This window comes from Amphiprion ocellaris, chromosome 20 (assembly GCF_022539595.1).
Source record: "Amphiprion ocellaris isolate individual 3 ecotype Okinawa chromosome 20, ASM2253959v1, whole genome shotgun sequence".
Classification (NCBI taxonomy): domain Eukaryota; kingdom Metazoa; phylum Chordata; class Actinopteri; family Pomacentridae; genus Amphiprion; species Amphiprion ocellaris.
Genome location: NC_072785.1, coordinates 23941059 through 23956501, shown reverse-complemented (window position 1 = coordinate 23956501; position 15443 = coordinate 23941059). Strand labels below are relative to the sequence as shown.

The 15443-nt window shown below is 39.2% G+C and overlaps 1 protein-coding gene across 4 annotated transcripts in view; it reads right to left on the bottom strand.

Moving 5' to 3' along the window:
* grm1b (glutamate receptor, metabotropic 1b) overlaps nucleotides 1-15055 on the bottom strand; it is a 33649-nt gene extending 18594 nt beyond the window's left edge. Inside the window, exons 1-5 of one of the 4 annotated variants that reach the window (XM_023285447.3) lie at nucleotides 14634-15055; nucleotides 11542-12372; nucleotides 9298-9547; nucleotides 524-759; nucleotides 232-246 (exon numbers count right to left, since the gene is read on the bottom strand). In XM_023285447.3, the coding sequence (XP_023141215.1) occupies nucleotides 232-246; nucleotides 524-759; nucleotides 9298-9547; nucleotides 11542-12256 (1216 nt within the window). In that variant the 5' untranslated portion in view covers nucleotides 12257-12372; nucleotides 14634-15055. The remainder of the gene's footprint in view (nucleotides 1-231; nucleotides 247-523; nucleotides 760-9297; nucleotides 9548-11541; nucleotides 12373-14633) is intronic. The other 3 variants (XM_023285445.3, XM_035955164.2, XM_023285446.3) reach the window with 3 other exon arrangements.
* Between the last annotated feature and the right edge of the window lie 388 nt (nucleotides 15056-15443).

The window sequence follows — 15443 nt, the reverse complement described above, 5'->3', positions numbered from 1 at the left end:
GTTTGAAAATGATTGATTTAAAAATAAATTTGCTTGAGAATCCACATAAATTAAGATTGTAAACGTAAATATACAGGCTTTTATTTTGAAAAGAAAAAATGTATGAGCAATTTAAAAAAAAATTTTTGGAAACATGCTTGTTGAGCATTGTTTCGAGGAAAAACCAACAAGAACTTAAGCTAAATGCATTAACTTTGCTCCTTTGCTAATAAAAAGAAGGATTTAATTTACCTAGTTCATCATCCTCTGTAAAGCCAAGTTTCACGGAAATGAACAATATGAAAAAAATATGCGTTACTGGATTGACTTGGAGAGAATTCTACCCTCTGGCAGTCTAATTCATAATTAAAAGCGTGTGTTCCAGTTTACGAGGGGCCTTTTGGCATCGTCCTCTGGGCATTGAACACATCAGAACAGTTCAAAAAGACAAGCGGATGTGCGCGCTGGCGTAAGAGAAAATGTCAACCAGGAACAAAAAAAAAAAACACAACAACATCGTAATTGCTTGACGAGCTGTTCATACCTGAGCAGTTTCGTGCATAATTCAGGTTCTCTTGCGGGTGGCCGGGAAGGCGGCACTGGAAGCGGTACTGCCAGAACTCGGGGAACCAGGGGTTGCGGGTGTTGCTGCTGAGCCTGAGCTTCAGGAAGTAGTCGTCGAAGGAGGAGACCTCTTCGGACTGCAGCTTCACGGTGAGGCCGCCCACCGCCTCCTGCTCGTATCCCTCCACCACCTCCACCCGGTCGGCCCAGCCGTCACTGCAGGAAGGAGCACCAGAACCAGAACCACAGTTGGTGCTGCACATTAACAGCATTATATGAAAGCCCGAGCAACAGTTTTGTGTACTTAAGTTGCATCTTTCTAATTCAAATGCAGAATTTATGGAGTATAAAGGCGCAGAAGTGCAAAGAAACACTGACAGACTCAACATCTGGCACCCAGCTGAATGGCAAATCAAGACTACTATACACTCCATGTATATACTATATGTAATAATATCATATTGCAGCCTAAGCTACTGTTTTTGTACTAAAAATACACTTTTCTAACTATGAAAGTGAGGCTATGCAAAGGAACATTTTACAAAAGTGACATTTTCCTTGTTTATCCAACATCTGGCATCCAGTTAGCATAAAATATGCATGTGTACAATTTAAACCTGAACACAAAACATCAACTTAAATGACAAACCAGCTAGATACTACTTGTCCTACACATTTGTTTACATCATAATTAAAAAAAAACACCTTTCTAATTGAAATTTATTAATTTCTGGAGTATAAATGTGCAGAGGCGTAACACAAAACCTCAATTTAAATGACAAACCAAGACATTATATTAAAGCAACTGATTTTTGTACCAAAATTGCACTTTTCTAATTCAAATGTATTAATTTCTGGAGTGCAGCAGTGCAAAAATGCATTATCCAAAATCTGGCATCCAGCTGACAAAATATGCATGTGTACAATTTAAACCTGAGCACAAAACCTCAAATTCAACGACAAACAGACTATAAATTACTTGTCCTACACATTTGCTGGCATCATAATAGGTCTAAGCAGCTGTTTGCACTTGAATTGCACTTTCCTAATTCAAATGCATTTATTTCTGGAGTATAAATGTGCAGAGGTTCAACACAAAACCTCTACTTAAATGACAAACCAAGACGTTACATTAAAGCCTGATTGCATTAAAGCAACTGAATTTTGTACTAAAATTGCACTTTCCTAATTCAAATGCATTTATTTCTGGAGTATAAATGTGTAGAGGTTCAACACAAAACCTCTACTTAAATGACAAACCAAGACGTTACATTAAAGCCTGATTGCATTAAAGCAACTGAATTTTGTACTAAAATTGCACTTTTCTAATTCAAATGTGTTAATTTCTGGATTATAAAGGTGAAAAAGTGCAATAAACCATTCTGCAAAAGTGACATTTTTCTTGTTAACCCAACATCTGTCATCCAGCTGACATAAAATATGCATGTGTACAATTTAAACGTGAACACAAAACCTCAACTTAAATGACAAACCAGCTAGATACCACTTGCCCTACACATTTGTTTACATCATAATAAGTCTAAGCAACAGTTTTTTTGTACTTAAATTGCATTTTCTACTTGAAATGCATTCATTTCTGGAGTTTAAGGTGCAGATGTGCAAGTAAACATCTTACAAAAGTTCCATTTTCCCCTCTTAACCCAACATCTGGCATCCAGCTGATATAAAACATGCATGTGCACAGTTGAAACCTGAACACAAAACTGCAATTAAAATGACAAACCTACTATATATAAAGACTATATGAAAATTACATTAATTTGCAAAACAAAACACAAAAGAAAAGCAATACAAAAGCACTAAAATACTCCTAAAACATCAAAAAGAAACATGTACCCATTTTCTTAAGGTTTTCCCACAGTCCTATATGACTTTTTTGGCCATTTAGATGAAAAAAAACATGATTTTTGCTGCACAGAAAGAAAAATATAACTCCAAATCTAGACAAAAATGGCCAGAAATGATATATGCATTGCTTTCTCCCTGTCTTGCGGTGTATAAAACAACCAAGTATGCATCATTTCTGGCTGCATGGACACAAAACAAATGTAGCAAATTGTATTAAAAATCTTCTAGTGTAACCAGCACAATAATTTTATCATCCAGATGGTTGGAAAAGTCTCTGAGGATGCTAGAAAAACCTTCAGAGCAGCAGTAGGTGCTGTTAAACAAGCCTTTTAACTATTGCAAGGTGTTGATTTTTGACCAAAATGATGCTTATTTGACTTGAATGCAATGTCAATATATACTAACCTGTAAAAGTCTAACAGCCAACTGAAGTCAAACACATTTTCCTCCTTTTATAAGCAGGGACGAAACATCAATCAGCATCTGACGGAAGGAAAATAACCCGCTGTTTTATCCTGCTGAGCTCCAAAAGTCAGCGCTCAGTGTCATGTTTGAATCTGCATACAGCCACGCAAAACACACTGGAGCCTTTTGTTTCCTTGACTTTGTTTCCCTTTCAGCCTCCCTGCTGAGGGGCGGGCAGAGCTCACTGTACTTGCCGAAAGAGGAGGAAGAAAAAAAAAAAGTCCTCAGACACAATCGCAACTCCGGTGAGAATTCACAGATTAGTACTGTGGTGGTGCAAGCTGCTCTCACCCCACACACAGACTCTGAAGTGGGATTTTTGTGTCTGCGCTAGTCAGAATTCGTATTTATAGTTTACAGCTTCCGCTATTTGTGATTCTGTCCTGCATTTGATCCTGCAGCAACAGATCGCGAGACAAGAAAACAATGTCTGGAATCTGCTGCGTGATTTATACAAAGTAATACTGCATGTGCATGAAATGAAAGAGGAAAATAGTGGATATGAGGTGCCTTAAATGACCAATTCCAATAATAATTTAGCATAGTAACAGCCCCTTACAATGCAATGACACAATGAATGAAATAAAACTCAAGACAGTCTACTTTATGGTCATAAAATTCCAATTTTAAAGTGCTGAATTCCAATATTCTAGGGTAAATAGGGTAAATTTTTCAACTGAGAGATTTATCTGTGAAACGTCCCCAGCTCATTTGTTTTATTAGAACCACTGATTTTTGTACTGAAAGTTCATTTTCAATTATTTTTATTTCTAATTATGCAAATGAGGGAAACCTATCAATGAAAATGCAGATTTGTGCATATTGTCATAAATCTGAACATTTACTAAAGTCAGGTTCAAAATTCTTGCATCATTTTGTTGATTTATTACAGTCAAAGGTTTATAATGAGGGACTTTCATTGACTCCCAAGGGGAAATAAAAGATTTCTATTCTATTCTATTCTAGATGTCTCTTTTTATTTCTCCATAATCCATAAAATACGTCAACAGCCACAAAAAGCAAATAAATCAATCAATTTTTGCCATGTTTTTTTAAGAATATAATGTTCGATAAATTAAGCTATGAATGATCTTTGAACAAACTGTAATAAATGTTCATTTGCACTGGGAAATTACCTCATTAGCATGTTAGCATCGTTATTGTGAGCATGTTCGCTTGAAGCAGTGCGCATGAATGACAGAATGTAAGAAATATCTGCATATTATTTTCTGCTGAATGGCTGTGGTGAGTAACACTGAATAAACATAGAAATGCAGCAGGCAAACAGTATTCTTTTCTGTTTTGGAGAAAATGTAATCTATATGGTTTTGGTATGAAAACGGTGGGATTTAGTCAACTGTGCTGTTCCACTGTTGACAAATTCTCACCCGTTGAATGAATCTACATTTTACTGGATTTAAAAGACAATGATCAGATAACACAACCAGACCATAATAATAATGGGTTGTTGTCAACATGATGGTTGCTACACATTGATTAAAGCTGTAATAAGGCACTTGAATGTGATGCTCGGGATGGACGTGCCATTATGTGATTCTGTTCCCTCAAAAATGTCCATCAACTTCACCGAGTCCTTCAAGAAGCGTGGAACAACATTCCAAAAGCAGCTTCATTAACTATGTATTTACTGATGATTGACCAGCAGATCATAGATAAATAAATCTAGCTAACAATCCATCATCTACACTGTAGAAAAAAAAGCTGTAGAAAACTGTAAAAATCTGGTAGCAAAGGTGCCAGAAAAAATGCTAGAAAAGATAGAATAAAGTAGCATTCAAAAACTGTAAAAATAGCTAAAATTGTGGCAAATATCTGTAAAAATTATTACAATTTTGACTGATTTAAATACAGTTAAACAGTGTAATTTTACAGTCACGCGTTATAAAGAAAAACATTACCGTTTGCAACAATACAAATTTTCGATGTGGACATTGTTTACTGCTCTAGTCTGTTTCTGTGTCTGATTTTAATGTGTAACTTTAAAAAAACAGTGAAAATCTGTAAAATAAGGTTTAATTGTTAAAATAATAGAATTAAATGAATTAAAACTGTTAAAAATGTTTTTTTTAACAGTGTATCATGGATGGAAAAGGTAGACGGCTAATATCCATAGCTATAGATCTATGAATTGGGATTTCCACTTGTGTATATATATCTGTCCATCACATACAGTATCTATGTATAGTATATAGGTAGAATTGTGTTGAATTAACTGAGTTCAAATGGACTTTTCTTACAACAAACCATTTGTTGACCTCACCCAAGTTATGACATTTCTTTTCCACCGCTTTCACAACAGTAGGATCCTCAAACTTTGAGTGTTCATTTGTACCTGAGTTGTTGTTGCTTTTATGAGCACAAGATTCTTCTAACTCAAATATTTCATAAAATATTTAGCCAAAACCAGAGTGTGTTAGGTTGTACCTGCTTTTCCTGTAATAACTTTGTGCATGAGGAATGAGGTGCTTGTTTAAATACCGGGGGACTGGACCACATTTAGATGCTAAAACTGATCGATATAAACACTCAGGATTCTTTTAGTGCTTATTTTAATGGTAATTTATTCATTTAGTGGCATCGGTTGCAGCAGGGGTTCTGTTTGACTGGGATTTGGGTTTTGAATAAGGTCAAGCAGGGTTTAATTTGAATTTTTTCTGTTGAAATGGTGCTGAAACTCTTAAAGGTTGGATATATTTGTGCTATTATGCAATGTGTTTATATTTTGCATAGAAACTGTATTTACATTCTTCTGTATTTACTGCACATGTAGAGATATTGAGGATAAGGTTCGCTTTGACCTTGATATTAATTCCTCTAATTTAACAGCACTCTCATGCCATTTTCCCTTGTAGTTTGCCTCATTCATTTTCTATTCTCATACACTTGAGCTCTTTTGCTAATATAGAACTTTTTCCTACCAAAAATATCTGGTTTCATGTTGTTATCTTCTTCTAACAAGCTGGGTTACATCTCAAAATGGCATTAATCGAGCAAAATAATCAGCCAACCAGTGAATTGGTCTATCCTGTTCTATCCTTAATATTTACACATGCATTCTCCAATGATGGTCTTTTTACTGCAAAAAATATGAAAATATAAATTATGAGCTCATTCAAGTGCTAAATCCATTGTGAAAATGTAGTTAAATCAATATATTTTCCATTATATTTAGAATTCTGTGATTTCCTTTACATAAATAAAGACATTTCTACCATAAACTGATGCAGAAATGATACAAAATGGGCGCAAAAAATACATTAGGCTGCACAAAATGAAGCACGTGGTGCTTAAAGACCTACATACATGTCTATCACTACCTAAAATATCACTAAAACAGTAGGTTTAGGGCTTCGGTGTTGAAATGCTGCTTCATCCCGTGAACAGACAAATAAATCTGGGGCAAAACATTCCATTTTCCACACTCAAAACAGAATTTAAAGATGCTGAATATGGCACAAACTGTTGTGCGTCCACAGGATAAAAATACCAGACTTCAAAACCCCACATTTGGTTCGCTTTAGAAGCCGAAGCCAGCAGCACGTTTGGTTTGGCTGGCACTTCAACAATGAACCGACAATGGCTGTCCGGCGTGACAGAATCAACAGTACCTGACCATCTGCTTCTCAGCATCACACTCCACCCAGTCCAACACGGCTACTGCCAAAAACCTACAGCTCTGACGTCAACTCGCGTATGTACTGCACGGATTTATAGCACTGGTTTTAATTTAGGGCAGGAGAGCATCACTGAAGCTGAATTATCTTTACAAAAAAAACAACTAGGAGTTGATTGCAAGTGACGGAGGAGCGTGAAGTTTCTTTCATCACCTCCAAAGCCTCACTTGAGAGTTGATCAAATGAGTTGTTTGTTGTCGGAGCTGTGTGGGATCAGCGGTGTGAGAACAGCCATCGCTTTCATCCTCCACACAGCAGAAGAAGACGGATGGCCGGCGACCAGCACCTCGGGCGTTCCGATTGGCCCGCTGCACAGGCCTGCATGTGTTCACTTTACTGCATTGCTCTAAAAAACATTTTCCTTTTTCAGTCGTCTCCTTGACCCAGAAAACACACTCGCATGCTGCTCTACACCCTCCTTATCTTCCGTGGAGACTTGAGCAGCAGTGCAAATTCAAGTGGAAGGGGTGAGAGCGAGTTTAGGCTTTAAAACGCCCCATTCTTAGATATATATTTCATCATTCGGGCTCCATGAAGGTTGGCTCTGCTGCTTCTCATCAGCCTTTGTGAATAAAAGAGCCTCACATTAATGAAGCAGTGAATTAACCATGGCCGGCTTTTTATTGTTTTTTTTTTTTTTAAGGTGCTGAAATGGCTCCTAACAGGACTGGAGGTGAAGCGAGACTCCACAAAGAGGGAGTGTGTCTGCTGTATGTGCTGATATGAGCTTTGATGTTGGCTACTCCACATTCCCCAGCTTATGCTGGAGGTGCTGTCCCATATTAACCCATCCTGCCTGTGATCTGACAGGGAGCGGGAGAGCTCGCTGCGTGGATGCATTATTCATTACTGAGCCTGACTCAAAGCATCTTCTGCTTTCAGAGGAGCAACTCAGCTCCCGTTAGGAAAAGAAGAATATTTCGGTTCCACACAAACTTTTTTTTTTTTTTTTGCATACAATCCTTCTTGAGTGTGACTGAATGTTATAATGAGGAACTGAATGTCAAAATTATATGGTGGAATTTCTCTGCAGCTAACTTTGGTTTTCAAGATCAAAAAATAGCTTTCAGTCAAAGCTTTGAAGCCATTACAGATGCACAATCCTTAACATGCTCCAAAAGGTGTCGTAACATGATTGAAAGCTATCCAAAAGCCACTAAACGGAGCTTGAAGTGAGATTATTTGATCTGCTAACTTCATAGTCATTACTGCCACCGTGCCGTTAATAAATGTGGCATAAATGACAAAAGTTATGAGAAAAATGGGACAATTTTGAGGTATGCAGTTATTAAAGTCTGGCTCCAGAGCTGCATGTTCCTGATATGCAGAAACCTCACCAGCACTTATTGTTCTTTCATATGTCTGCATGTTTATTTCTCAGTTTTAACCTCACCCTAACAGGGCGAGGCAGACGGCCACCTTCCCTGAGCCTGGTTCTGCTGGAGATTTCTTCGTCTTCAAAAAGATCAAAAATTTACTTCCAGTCAAAGATTTGAAGCCATTTTGGATGAACAGTTCGTAAAGTGCTTGAAAGGGTATAAATTAATCTACAGACGAATACGTAACATGACTAAAAGCTACCAAAGAGCCAGGAAATGGAGCTTGCAGTGAGATTATGTGGCCTGCTACCTTCATAGTCATTACTGCCACAAATGGCTGAAATTATAAGAAAAATGGGACAGTTTTGAGTGATACAATTATTAAAGTCTGGCTCCAGAGCTACAGCAACCTTGCCAGTGTTTTCATTCTCTTATGCATCAGTGTTTTTCCTCCCCATCTTTAGCCTCACCCTAACAGGGCGAGTCAGATGGCCACCTTCCCTGAGTCTGGTTCTGCTGGAGGTTTCTTCTTCTTAAAGGGGGACTTTCTCTTCCAATTGTCACCAAAGTTCTGCTCAGATTTTAACAATGGGATTTATTGGGTTTCCTTTCTATAACATAGCATTGTAAGGTCTTCACCTTATCTTGTTCAGTGCCCTGAGATGACTTATGTTGTAAACCGGCGCTGCATTATTAAAACGGAATTGAATATACAAAAATGAAAAAAAATAACCCTCTGGAGCAGCAGGTCAAAAATCATTTTAGTGCTTAACATGGATGAAATTTTATTTGTGGCAACGCAGCAAGAAGCTTCTGGATTCAAACTTTGCAGGTTTTCCTGCCTGGGTTTTCTCTGCATGCCTCCTCCCACAACCCAAAAACATGCATCGCAGATTCGTTTGTTATTCTAAATTGGCAACAGATGTGAGCTGTCTGTCTTTTTGTGTTGATTGGTGCACACTCTCACCCAGTATCAGCTTAGTTCAGCTCCAGCAAACCTGCTACCTTCTACAGGACAAAGTGAGTCGAGGCAACAGACAGATCATTTGTTGCAATGCATTGACAGAAGCATCTATAGCAGCTTAAGAACTGGACTAAATCAGTCTACCTGCTGACACTGACATCGTGGTGGTCAACTACAGTCACTGCAAAGGCACATTTGCCACAAGCTGATGACTTTTCTATTCTGTTCTTTTTATTTGAACTTTCACTTTGCCTATTTTTACTGTGCAGACTGACTTCTATGCCCATTAAATCATCTGTGTTCCTACTGGAAACCAGCAGCCGCACGACAGACCGAAAGAAACACTTTTAATCAGGCTTGTTTGAAAACTTTCCCCCCCATAAAAACCACAGCAGGGCTGACAAAGCCAAAGGCCTCATGGGAAAAACATTCTGGAACAAACCTGCCAATTAGGAGGAACTCTCCGGCTACTCCGAGCCGCCTCATGGCCATGAGCAGCCCTCGGACCGTCATGCCTTCGCAGAAGCAGACAACAACTCTGGCTTTGGGCAGACGCTCCCGCAGCTTCCTCAGCAGCCTGTCGAAGTGCTTCTCGCCGGCGTTGCTGTAGATCTTGTCAGAATGGGCGATGCAGAGGCCGTCCTGCGAGGCGAGCTCTTTGAACACCTCCATCCCGCTCTCGCCATAGTTACCTGTTAGAGACAAGAGCAGCTGTCAGGTGAACTTTAATTGGTTCTCATTCACAAGTTCACTCCACCAAGCAGAAATTCATTTTGCTTAAATGTCTCTTAGCTTCTTTTAGCATTAAAGTGGCTCATTCTGTCCCCAGACTTCTTTATGTGGAATCAAGAGCAGCAAAACTAGAGCACACGGGGTGACGGTGACCTCAGCAGCAGCAAGTTTTGTCACTTTTAGGTCACCTGTCCAGATGTTTAACAACCAGTCTCACCTACAGCTGCACTCACAAATGCGACAAACTGGCTTGGCTGGAATCCAGCTGCTCCTGTGATACCTGTGGGTTTTTTTGTTTTTTTTTTTATAGCAAACACGATAAACAAATCTGCATCACTGTAAACAAAGACAACCTGCCAGTTCTTTGATTGGATTTTTATCAGCTCATCTTAAACTTGTCTTCATATTCCATCAGTAAAATAAAGAGATTAGCAGCAGATGCTTCATGGGTGTTTCAGGTATCACCTCCGACTCAACACCGTGGGAGGAATTTTAATTATTGTCATCTCTCTATGGTCTCACATGCTCGTGTAATACAGTTTACAGTTATATTATCTGTTATTTCATGTGGGAAAGTCATGCAAACACTTTGTTTTTACATGCTGATGCTGCACAACCTGAACTGTTAATTGAAAAAGTACCAAAAAAATTGCATCTTTTTAATGCAGATTAAATTTCAGTTGTAACTAATACATATTTTCATTGCTGATTTACATAAATTGCTGTCATTCTTTAATGTATTGTCCACAGAATGTCATAAAATAGCCAAAAATGTCTACAAAGATGTTCCCAAAACGCAACAGCTCAGAATTGCTTTTGATTTTGGTTGGAATTCAAAGATTCTTGACAAAAACAATAAAGGAAAACAGCAAGCCCTCACATTAACATGGACAAAAACTTACCATGTTTTGCATTTTTGTCTATTTAATATTCTTTTGCTTGGCTAATCGATTCATGAACTGGTTTTCAGCAATAGCAGAGGCAGATGATAAAAGCTACTGCCTGCAAATACTGAAAAGAAAAGAAAAGAAAAGAAAAGAGAAACATTTCTGCAGGAAAGTCATTTTGTGTCTTTGATATGTGCAGCTCCTCTTTCTGCTACTTGAAGCATAAAAAGAAGCCTTATGGTATATTTTCCAGAAAAAAGAGACCTCACAAAGGAGAGCTCCATTTAATCTTTTCTATTGTGAAATTGCCCACTACTTCACCTAATATCGCATGGATGAGTTTCACAAAAGAGCCTCCACTTCTGTCTGCAGCCACCTGCTGTTTGAGCAGCAGTGTGCATCTGTCGTATAAAACAACAACTGCGACACAAAACAACACTGATTAAATGGCTGCTCCGCTTGTTGTGTTTGACAACTCCTATCTGTAAGGTGGATCTGTTCCTTTTGTCTGTTTGACTTCACTTCCTCGAGAAAGAAAAAAACTCTACAAACACAGAGCTGTTCAGTCATTTAACGGGGATTGCAGCAGTTTTAGACATTCAGGTCTGAGTTAAATAAATAGATGCAGAAATTCAAGGTATCCAGTAGCTCACACATGTGTGACGTGTGTGAGCTACTGGATATTTCAAGATATTTAAGGAAAGCAATGTGTAAAAGAATGTGCAATTAATGCGCAAATTGTGCTTGACGAACAAAGAAACAGATAAAAGGTGCCAAAAATACCTTTATCTGCAAAAAAGGTGCAAAGTTGCTGTTATTTATGAGTATAGAGCCAAAGTTTGCAAAAACAGCCCCAATGATGTCATAGTAATGTCATCTAGGTTACCTCAGTGTATGTTTGAAGCTAAAAAATTCATACCAGAAAGTCTGTGGATCTTCAGATTTAAGGAAGCATGAAGGGCCTCATAAAAGCTGAGCTGCATTATGGCGAATGTAAAAGTCAGGATTCTTTTAAGTCTTTTGAGAGCCTCTCAAGAGTAATATTTTTAATTTAAAAGGTTTCTTACCCTCCGTGTGAACTGCAGACACGTAGGTCCAGTTGTAACGTTTGACGATGTCCAGCAGGGCTCTGGCTTGCAGAGTGTCTGAGGGAACAACCCTGAGGAAGTACTTGAACAGCGTCTTGTCGCTGAGGTCGATGCTGGTTGCAGAGTAGGCGATCTGCGGGATGTTGAACAGCTGCAGGAGGTTCTGGACTTGAATCGCCACTGAGCTGGATCCGGGCCCGATGACCCCTGCGATGGGCTTCTTGGTGGGCGGCGGCTGGCTGGAAGGAACCCCCTCGATGCACCACCTGGACCCTTCCCTGTCGTCCCGGATGGAGATGAGGGAGTCTCGGATGAACTCAATGCTCTGCTCCAGAGCCACCGACGAGTGCCAGCAGGAGTCCCTGATCTCGCAGCCCAGGGTGATGTTGGGCAGCAGGTTGGGGTCCGAGTTAATCCGATCCAAGGCGTGGAACATGGCCTCCACTCTCTGGATGCCATACTGCTCTCGGACCTCCCCACATTTCCTGTCCGCCACCTTCTCGGCAGACGGTTGGTGGTGGACGGAGAAGAGGGCACCGATTATAATATCCCCATCCATCCTGGCCACCAGACGGGTGGCGGAGGTCGGCACCGCAGACCTCTCATACTTCCCTTTGGACAAAACAAATGCCTCGAACAACAACACGGGCAAATACAAAATGCTTATCGCAGTCAGGAGAATCATATTCGACATTGTGCCACAAGTGTTGAGTGCAGAATCATGTCCAGTTGGTCATAATGGAGGTCCATCAATCCTCTGAGGGTGAAACGGGTAATTAACTCAGCTGCTGCTTCTTCAGTGGTGTCAGCCTGCATGACAGACATGGAGCATTAATTCCAAGCAGAGGATAAACACCTCAAACACCTCACCTTCCTTTGTCCTGTTTAATATACTGAATAAAAACATAAATGCAGCATGTATAATTTATTCATTTCTATCCAAATATGTTGTTGTTGTTGCAGGACCCAATATCTCGACAGAATGGACGACATGAAACTATATTGGAAATGATATGACATTTTTAGGACTCAGGGAAGTTGATAGACATTTTTAGGAATCAGCGAAGTTGATAAAAAAATTTTGAGACTCGGAGAAGTTGACAGACATTTTGAGGACTCGGCAAAGTTGACAGACATTTTTAGGACTCCATAAAGTTGACAGACATTTTTAGGAGTCTAAAGTTGAGAGGCATTTTTAGGAGTCAGCGAAGTAAATAAACATTTTAGGACTTGCCAAAGTTGACAGACATTTTTAGGACTTTGAAACTGACAGACATTTTTAGGAGTCAGTGAAGTTGACAGGCATTTTTAGGACTTTGCAAAATTGGCAGATATTTTTAGGACTCAGTCAAGTAGACAGATATTTTTAGGACTTGGTGAAGTAGATAGGCATTTTTAGGAGTCAGCGAGGTTGACAGATATTTCTAGGACTTGGTGAAGTTGACAGACATTTTTAGGATGCAGCCAAGTTGAAAGACATTTTTAGGACTACGTAAAGCTAACAGACATTTTTAGGACATGGTGAAGTTGACACATTTTTAGGGGTCAGGATCACTTTGTCAAACATTGGAAGCTGCCTGAATCAATTTCTTAGGTGACAAATGGCAGATTTGTGCCTTTCTATGACCCTGACTGAGATACCAGAGTCCATTTCAACATCTCATTCTCATGTTTCTCTTGTCATTTTAATAAAGCTACATTTTAAGGTGTCCTTTTACAACCACCAGTTGAAGGAATGTCTGATTAGGGCTAAGAATTCATCACCAATTGAACAACTCAAAAACATTTTTGCACAATTGGCAACATTTAACCCTTTTTGCCACCAAAATCCGATTTTATTAATTTAATTTAACTTTTTTCTAAGTCAGAAAATAAAGCAATTTGCATGCTGCATTTATACTTTTGCCCAGTTTATGTTCTTGCTTTGACAAAATAAAAGCTCTGGATATGCCATCTTCAGTTCTCATAGTGAAAAATGATGTTTAACTGCAGTCCTGCATGTAAAAAATAGACTGAGTCCCTCTTTTCCTTAGCTACAGTCTTGACTGACATGCCAGTCCTTTCTAACATCTCATTCTCATCTTTCTCTTGTCATTTGAATAGAGCTGCATCTCAAGGTGTCTGGGTCAAAGTAGTGCCTGATTAGGGTTTGGATTAACTCGGTAGTCAAGAACTTTCACCTGTTAAAATTATTCTGCACAATTATTTACATTGAACCCATTTTTACAACAAAGTTAGATTTTTAGCTTTCTCTCCAAGTCAGAAAATAACACAATTTGCATGCTGTATTTATATTGATGTCCAGTTTATGTCTGATGTGGACAAAATTAGTCATCAGGATAGGTCATCCTCAGCTCTAATAATAAAAATGCTGCTTATCTGCAGTCCTGCATGTAACACTCAGTTATCTGTTGTTTTAGTGACTCAGTCACATCATAACTCTAAAATATAGAGTTTTTCTCCCATTTTTTAAAATCACGTTAAGCAGCAGTTTGAGACAGGTAGGATGACAGATCATTAAAAAGAAAAAGATTGTTTTTGCAGATTTTCATGTTCAAAAACATGCAAAAATGAAAAAAAGAGCTATAAATGTACTAAATGTCTACAGGTTGGAGCTAAAAGCACATATAATGATGCTTTTAATCTAGAAATATGCTGATCTGAATGATATGAAGTTATTCCTCCTTCAAGTTTCAGCATTCAGCACCACGGACAGCTGCCTCGGCTCTGGTTGGTTCTTCATTTCAACCTGCGAATGCCTTTTCAACTTTTAACCTCCACAGAAAATCGTCACATAGAAGACTAAATAAATTTTTTTTTTAAAAAACAGCCTCCTCCTGAATCATCCTTTCACTGCTGAGTCCTAATCCTCCGTGGCAGCTCTAAACCGGTGTCATTTACAGGACAAATCAGCGTCACTCGCATGCACATGCATCCTAATTACAGGCTGAGGTTTAATTGACTGAATATTCGAGCCGTATTCGGCAAACGGTCGCATATTAAAGCAGCAAAGTGTGTTTGTGTCCGCAAAGCATCTGATCTAAGAGTGTGACAGACGTGACTTTACGTACCTGCAGCAGGACATAGTGGTTCTGAGAAGCAGCCAGACTGGACTCTTCTGCCGAGACAACACGGAGGGACTGACTCTCTCTCTTTCTCCAGATCAGTCATTCTGAACCTCTCTCTCTCTCTCTCTGCACTGATCATGAGATGCCCCCTTCTTCTTCTTTTTCTCCTTCTCCTCCTCACTGCATTTTGAAAGCGGGTCACACTCACTGCAGTGTCCCTGATTTGGAGCCACAGTTCACACACGTCAGAAGACTGAAATGATGCAGCCAGTTAATGACATTCTGGGAGGGAAACACTGAGGTGAATATGTGGGGGAAATGTAAATAATTAAAGGGATATGGCAACTTGGAAAGCAAGACGACTGCAGGAGATTAATGCAAAGTGGGAGGCTGCTGGTGTCCACAGTGAAAAGTGTGAATGGACCCGTCAAACTTCACCTGAATGATCCCTCCTGCGTCGTGTATGGCACTGACAGATGTGATGCACTTTGCAATTCACTGCTGCAGCCGTTGAACGGAGATCAGACTCTGCTGCCACCGTGCGGATAAAATCTGCTACTGCAGCTGCACCGTAAATGAAACTTCTTAGATCTACTGATAAACTCTGTGGAGACAACAAAACTCCAATAACTAAATAAAATACATCCAGAAAAATACATAAATAAAGAACGCTGGTTACTCATCAAGTTAAAATTTTAAGATTAAGACCCTACAGCAGTATCTATTATGTGTAATAATGCACCTTTATAATGTAAAAATTACACATCGGAACCTACATTAATGTACAAAAATAAAAGCTCAGATAACTACGTT